The 7500-nt window shown below is 36.0% G+C and overlaps 1 protein-coding gene across 1 annotated transcript in view; it reads left to right on the top strand.

The window, feature by feature from the left end:
- Positions 1-6218, top strand: part of LOC122253695 (uncharacterized) — an 8186-nt gene extending 1968 nt beyond the window's left edge. Inside the window, exons 2-9 of the mRNA XM_043016963.2 lie at positions 268-447; positions 616-746; positions 967-1066; positions 1308-1484; positions 2000-2156; positions 2455-2656; positions 2898-3060; positions 3396-6218. Of these exons, the coding sequence (XP_042872897.2) occupies positions 268-447; positions 616-746; positions 967-1066; positions 1308-1484; positions 2000-2156; positions 2455-2656; positions 2898-3060; positions 3396-5621 (3336 nt within the window). The 3' untranslated portion in view covers positions 5622-6218. The remainder of the gene's footprint in view (positions 1-267; positions 448-615; positions 747-966; positions 1067-1307; positions 1485-1999; positions 2157-2454; positions 2657-2897; positions 3061-3395) is intronic.
- The last annotated feature ends 1282 nt before the right edge of the window (positions 6219-7500 follow it).

The following is a 7500-nucleotide window of genomic DNA, read 5'->3' as shown; positions in this document are numbered from 1 at the left end:
GTTCTGGGTTGTATTATTTTCAGTTACTTATAGGGCAAAAACTTTTATATCTCTTGAGTTTATGTATAAAGAAATGTCATGTTTTCACACTATAGCTAAATTGCATGAATATTTAGTTTTATTATGAGAAAAGAAGCTTGAAATATACATGGTAACAATTTCATGTCCAAATTTTGAAGAGTTTGATGAGACAGACTGAGTCTAAATGTATTGTAAGAAACAATGTCTCTCCTCTGTGTCTGATGTTAAAATTTTAATCATTTTCAGGGACAGGTGTTTGGGAGAGAGCTAGGTCATGTTCCCTCAGTATGTGTGTACATGAACGACGGAACTCAAGTAACCGTCGCAGAGTTTCTTGTGGATGTTTGCAACCTTGTTCGCAGAAACATCACAGTTGAAGGCATTTTTCGCAAGGCTGGTTCATCGCAGAGACAGAGTGATATTAAGGTTAGAGCAAGTAGCAGATGCTGTCTTTATATTATGACATTGATATATTTAGTGTGAGTTCCTATAACTGGTTCCTTTAACTGGTTGTCTAGCAGTTGTTTATATATATTTTTATATATATATGTTTTTATATAATTTTGAAACTCAACAACAATGTTACTTCCACAGAAATTGATTGATAGTGGCAGCAGTCTTCCCAATAGCGTTCATGTAATAGATGGAGCATGTCTCTTGAAGCAGTTTCTCAGGTCACTGCCAGATCCACTCTTGTCCTCGGAAGTTCACAGCAAGGCTGTAAAGTATGTTTCATAGTGATAATTAGTTACATTTATGATGTTTTTCATGGCTACTTTTTGTGCCAACATTCTGTTGATTATGTACATTCATATTAATATTTGCTTAACTTACTCCATTGCTTATAACACTAGTTATTTAAAACTCAAATGATATTGTTCACAACCCAAGTTTTTAATATAATCATTGCATTATCTGGCTCATGCTTATGCTGTTCTTTGGCAGATGTATGCAACTGGGAAAGGAAGCAAGGATAGAAGCAGTAACATTGTGCACAATGTTATTACCATTGGTCAACAGACACACACTTGTCTATCTTATGGATGTGAGTAAAATGATAACTCACTTTTATGCCAAACCATGAATAAGGGATAGTTGGGTTTTAATTACTTCACCTCACTTTTTGAGTTGCATGGTATGGATAGCTGGATGACATTTTTTTGCATTGACTGATTAATATCTGGGAATGTAATGCAAGTATAGGGAATCACTGTCATGCATTTATAGGCCATGATTTTCATGATTACATTGATGAGCTTTCAGCTGATGTTAGGTTTCTTTTCCAGTTCCTTTCAGATGTTGTTGCTGCCAGTGGAACCAACCTGATGGATGCACATAATTTGGCAATAGTTTTAGCACCCAATCTTCTGCCAACATCAATCATAGTGAGCAATAGGAAAGGCTCTGCAGGACCTATGCAGTCGGAAGATGCTATGCTTGCAACTAATATTGAGATTTTGCAGGTGAAATGATTGTTGGTTTGTTTATGTCTGAGTTTGAATAGAAATTTGGTTATAGGAATTTTTAAAAATTTGTTTTAGTCTTTTGTTCAGGCTTTTTGTTTTTTTTCTTTTCTTTTCTTTTCTTTTCTTTTTGTAAGTAAAGTATGGAGTAGGATATACTGTCTGTTATATATATACATTATGTTTTTCAGAATGTGAAATTATTTTCAATATATTCATGGACTGAAAATAGATTTTGAAGACCAGACTTGTCAACGGTAATCATAGCTTTAGGCTAGAGTATATCTAAAACTTGTATTCTTTGCTGACAAGTACTGGAAGAAATGGTTTGAGGTAGCTTACTGAACTTTGGTTGCTCAGCTGAGAAAATAATAGCTTTGCCTGATTTTAAATTTAGTTTGCGTTATAAATTTAAATGATATAAACAGGGATATTGTTTGCATTCCCATATATAAATTTCTTTTTTTTTTTTTGCCGCAAGTAGAGTAATGCTAATCATTTTTATATGTTTGCAGTTATTAATAGAGAACGCTCGAAGATTGTGTCGTCTGCCAAACAATGTAGCACTCGCTCTGGAGCACCGGGAACAGAGCAGATCAACAGAAAACTTACTTACACCAAGTGAACCCCACCCTGTCACCAGGAAAAAGCGTCGCAGTGCCTCAATACACAGTATGTTTTAACAGGGATTTACAACAACCTTTTGTCAGTTTTAAATAAATTTTAGTGGTCTTGTCATTCCAGCTAAACCCTGCCTTTATAGGTCCATTAAATTAACCAAGGAAAATGGTATAGATATTTAGGATAAAATTACTGAAAAGAAATTTCTGCATCAAGAAAATACTTCCCAATCTCAGAGCACTAACCAATGTATAATTTTTTAAAATCCATAATATAGTACACCACATATTTTTGTGTTTATTATCAAGTATTCCAGAGATGATGATTTTTTTTTTCTTCCCTCTGTCAGGATTAATGACGGGTTTGCGACGTGTAGTGGGTCATTCCTCGGGTGGCGGTGGCTCTCCCATTCGCATGTCAGGGAGTGCTGAATGTCTAGACTCTCTCCACCTCCACCCAGGTATTGCCCTGTCTCCGATGCCAGGGTCTGGGAGTTCACCAAGGAAGCGCAAGTCCTCAGATGCGTTTGACCTTGGTCTCGAAGTTTGCAGGTCCGTATGCTTGCGATCAAGTTGTATGTGTGTGGCCAATAAAGCTTGTAATGCATGTCCTCTTCTTATGTTATGGGTTGGGCTATTTGTTTGTTCATTTATTTTATTCATTTTTTTTCTTATTTTTTTCACAAGTAAAATGTGGCTGTGAAACCCCTTCTCTTGCTGTTGGTGTCGGTCCAGTTGCAGTGTGCATGTTGACTTAGTAATGCAGTGTGTTGAGTGGCATGTTATGTTCCAGGGACCCAGCTGACCACCTCCAGGGGCCCAGTCCGCCATCCCACAAGAGGGCCAAAGTTGAGGTTCATGGGGGCAATGTAGGGGCTTCTGCTACTACTACTGTGGATGCTGCAACTAGTTCTGTCTCTTCTATTCCTCTTACTGTAAACCACTCTGCCTCATCTGTGAGTATATATATGGATTATATATGGCACAGTTTGGTTTTTATCAATTTTAAAAGCATATGGATTCAAAGGAAAAATTAATGTGCTAGAATTGACTAAATATTACATTATTATGGATAATTGCTGTTTTTTGCTGATATTGCTTTCAAGACAAACACTATCAGAACACGTAGTTTAAGATTTAATAGGCGTGCAATACTAAAATTAAAGTCTCCATAACAGTGAAATGTTTATATAAAAACTGACAAGCATGTCCAATAATATGGCATTAATCATTAAACAATTTTCCTATTTAATGTATCTCTTATTAAATGCTTTGCTTCTCTGTTTTATAGGCGAAGTCAAGGTCCAAAATGGGCCAACCATTCACCATTAAAGAAATTCCAAGCACGTGGAATGTATTCCCCCAACCAAGCAAGCAACCCTCCGTCATGGGCTACTCCAAGTCGAGTCTCAAGAGATCTACTTCAGCGAAAGCCACCACACTCCCCAAATCCCCGGGCACTAACCTTCACACAAACCACAAGGGTGTGAGCAGGAAAAGCCTGGGTCGCACAGAGCATATTGGGAGCAGTGCTTTGTTCTCAAAGGCAAGTTTAGATGTTGCCAATGCAATGGCTCCGGTGAAAAGACCTGTTGTTAAGAGAAGAAGCTGTGATATACCTCTAAGGTCATCCGAGAGGATGGGAATAATTTCTGAAGACACAGCCTGGATGAGGCGTCGAAGCAGTGGGAACTGGAGGAAAAAGGAGAATGAACCTGATGGTGAAGATGTTTCTACTTTGGGACCACGGGGCGTGCCAGATGGGGCTGAATGTATTTTGCGGGATAAAGTTACTCCAAAAGCAGCAGTAGCAGATACAGTAGAAACTTTAGAACAGCAGTATGATGACATAAAGTCTGTCGTAAAAAACATGGAAGAGGAAGTTGACAAGAACAATGTTCAACAGTTGAAAGAGACATACTTCCCAGATAGCTCTTCGGTATCAGCACAGAACATGAGCTACTCGGAAATGATTCAGAGTGCCTATGAGCGAATGAAAGTGGAAACAAAGGATCTGGAAATTAGCCCTTCTGACAATTTATCAAAGAGATTAGGAAAAGAGCTCAAAATCAGAAAGCGCAGGAGCAGTGAACATAGGGTTATTCGATCTCCTAGTGAGAGAAAGATTGGTACCATCAGAAGACGTTCCAGAGAGCTTGTGCAGAATGCAGCAAAGAGCCTTATTAACATAGAAGATACCCCAGCAAATAAACCCATTCAGACACCAAGGATGAAGGGAGCTCTCATGCAGACACCTATCAACACAGCATTAAAGAGGGGAAGGCCAAACTCAGTGAAATCTGGTCTTCCATTTGTGGTGAGAGCTTTGAACATCAGCTTAGATTCAGTAATGCCAGGTGATGAAACTCCAAATTCAAGTCGCACTGTCGTTGTCAACAGGAGGATTGGCGAACAGGAGCAAATCCAGCGTTTACAGATTACCAATCAGAGCTTATACAACAGATCGAATGAACGAGAGAAGATGTTTGAAAACTCTGATGGTTCTGGGCTAGAAAATGCAAATTTGTCTCTCAGTAGCAGCTTACCTGCATTAAATAGCGATGATAGTCTAATGGGAAGTTTTATAGAGCAGTTTCCTGGACCAATGACACGTAGAAGGTCTAGTATTTTGTCATCTTTTGCAAATTCTTTGCCTATGCTTTTGATTCATTCAACTGAAAATTCAGTTAACAGTGAAAATCAGGGTGACAGTGGAATAGCCTTGAACAGCCATTCCAGTGAGCACATGGATGTAGATGAAGAACCCATAAGTAACAAAGAACAAATGGAGAACCAAAATAAGTCGGCTGTGTATGCTTTCCCTGCTGTAGTGGTTCCAGAATCAGGCAGAGAGGAAAGTTGGGTACCTGCAACAGATTTCATTGACCACATTGAGGATATAGAGGATGATCAAGAGGGTGGTGTAACAGAGAATGCAGGAAGACCATCACTAGCAGCACTCATGAAACAGAAAAAGGTTACAGCTAATGTGCGGTTATTCAGTAATTTGGAAACTGCAACACCTGCACAAAGGAGGCAATCAAGAGTCCGTGGTACTCCACAAAGACTACCCCCACAACGTGGAGCGAACTCAGAGTGCAGGGCAACAAAACTCAAGTACACCAAGAGTATGCCTCATAGATCTACCATGACCCCGCGAGAGCTGCTGAAGGCAAGGCAGAAATCATTCCATTTTGATAAATCTCCACACAATCTTGCAAAAGTTGCTGTAGTATCTCCACTAAAGGAGAGTACATGGATAAATATTCAGCAGGAGCATTCTAGGGAAACCACTAAAGCCTACAGGGGCGAAGCAACAACTCCCCAGCGGAAATTCCACAACGACGAGATGGGCTTCAAGACCCCCATCATACCAAGGAATTCTCTGCGTCCACAAAGTACAAAGTCCCCTGGGACACCATTTGTAACACCAGTAGAGACTCCTTCAACCCAGCCACCTAAACTGCCTCCAAGAGCAACTGTAAAACCCTCGCCCATACATGTACAGTATAGATAGATATAAAAAAGCTCTCCTGATATTAGTCATATGTTATTTGAGTTTGTTTTTTATATAAGTCTTACTTTAGCTTCACCTGAAAGGCCATTGCTTTGCAAACTAAATTGTTTTAAGAGAAAAGTAATAGATTTTAGTATAGTTTTTAAATGTCATACTTTGACATTCTTATTCCCTTTTAACACACATGTATTTCATTTTCATCATCATTTCTAGGTTTAAAGACACTTTTGATACACGTGAAATAAACAAAACTGATTTTGTTTGGTTGCCAATTGATTTTTAGGTATTATATCATTCCATATTTACATGCATATTATAAGGTCATACTCTCACATGAAAAGTACACAGAGTATCCCATGTTTTAGTTCATTTCTCTCTGATATTATTTTATAAAAGATATATATCATATTCTTTGCATCTGTCCAATCTGTATTTCCTAAGTTTCTTTCAGCAAAAGGATTTGTTAAAAATCTTGTTTTTAAAAAATCTGTGCCATACTAAAAAAAACTTTTTTAGGTTAGGTGGATCAGGAATTGAAAGTCTGTTAGCTTTGTATTTTGACTGAGTCACAGACGCTCAATAAATTTTTAAAAAGATTGATTTTGTTTCTCTTTAATGGTTTTATACTTGTCTTATTGTTATGAAACTTAAATGTTATTTGTTTATTATTGCTAAGTAAATTGAATGAGCACCATTGTTATTGATATTTCTCCCATTTAATTAAATATCTCTTTTAAAATATATTTAAGATGTCATACTATTTAAGCACTATTTTCATGCTACATTTTGGGCTTAGATGATTATAGACATTGAAAAGCTGGAATAAAGATTGATATGGTAGACATTCTTTTCTTTTTAATGCTGAATGGGAATAAGAAGATTTAAAAAATAAATACTGGATAAAATTAATATTTTTTAAAAATGAAACTGCTTAAATACACATAGTATCTGATATTGTATAAACACTTAGTATTATGATTATGACTTCTTTTAAAAGATGTTCCATTCAAATTAGAAAAAATACGCTGCAATAATACTGGATTATAAAACATTTTGAAGGTTCTAAGTGATCAGGGAATTATTGGTTTCATAAATAGAAAAAAACAGATTTCACCCCTGCTCTAAATCTTAGTCTGAACAAAGCAAAATAATCTACATTAAAGAATGATAAGGTTTTGTAAAATCAGACATGCTTTCTATTTGGTGTGAAAATGCTTTGAAAATAAAAGGACACATTACTGAACATGGTTCACTTGTATTATGCAAATGCTCTGCCCATGTTTTTATCTTGATATACTCTTTAGCCAGAGTCATTTGTGTCTATGCAGATTTCACTGTGTTTATTTTATTTATACTGTTATGTTTAATAAAAATAATATGTTTACTTTTGATTTTAATCATGTGATATTCACAGTATGATGGTCGTCGGAGTAAGAAATTTGTTTTTCAGTAGCAAATATATAATAGTCAAGATAATTCAGCCGCAATGATGTCGACAAAAATAATTAAGTTACAATAATGCATAAAATATTATTTAGAGGAACAGTAAGAATAATAACAGTGACAATAATGCTGTTATGACTACGGCCACTGGCCATGTTTACCTCAAAAGCAAATTTAAAAATTGACCAACTGTTAAGTGTAGCAGTTCTAAAATAATGCCAGAATGAAAATATGATAATATTAACTTATAAATAAATGATATTATTATAAAAAAAAAAAAATAATAGTAATTGTCATAGTAATAATACTAGTAACAGTAATAATAAGAATAGTAATGGTCATAGCAATTGTAATAATAGTAATAGTAATTATAATAATATTGATAATAATAATAATAATGATAATGAAAATGATTATACAAATAATAATAACTATG

The sequence above is a fragment of the Penaeus japonicus genome, unplaced genomic scaffold (genome assembly GCF_977035675.1).
Source record: "Penaeus japonicus unplaced genomic scaffold, GWHDUDI00000001_assembly GWHDUDI00000029, whole genome shotgun sequence".
Taxonomy (NCBI): Eukaryota; Metazoa; Arthropoda; class Malacostraca; order Decapoda; family Penaeidae; genus Penaeus; species Penaeus japonicus.
Note: the sequence above shows the minus strand (reverse complement) of the source record. Positions and strands in the feature narration are given on the sequence as shown.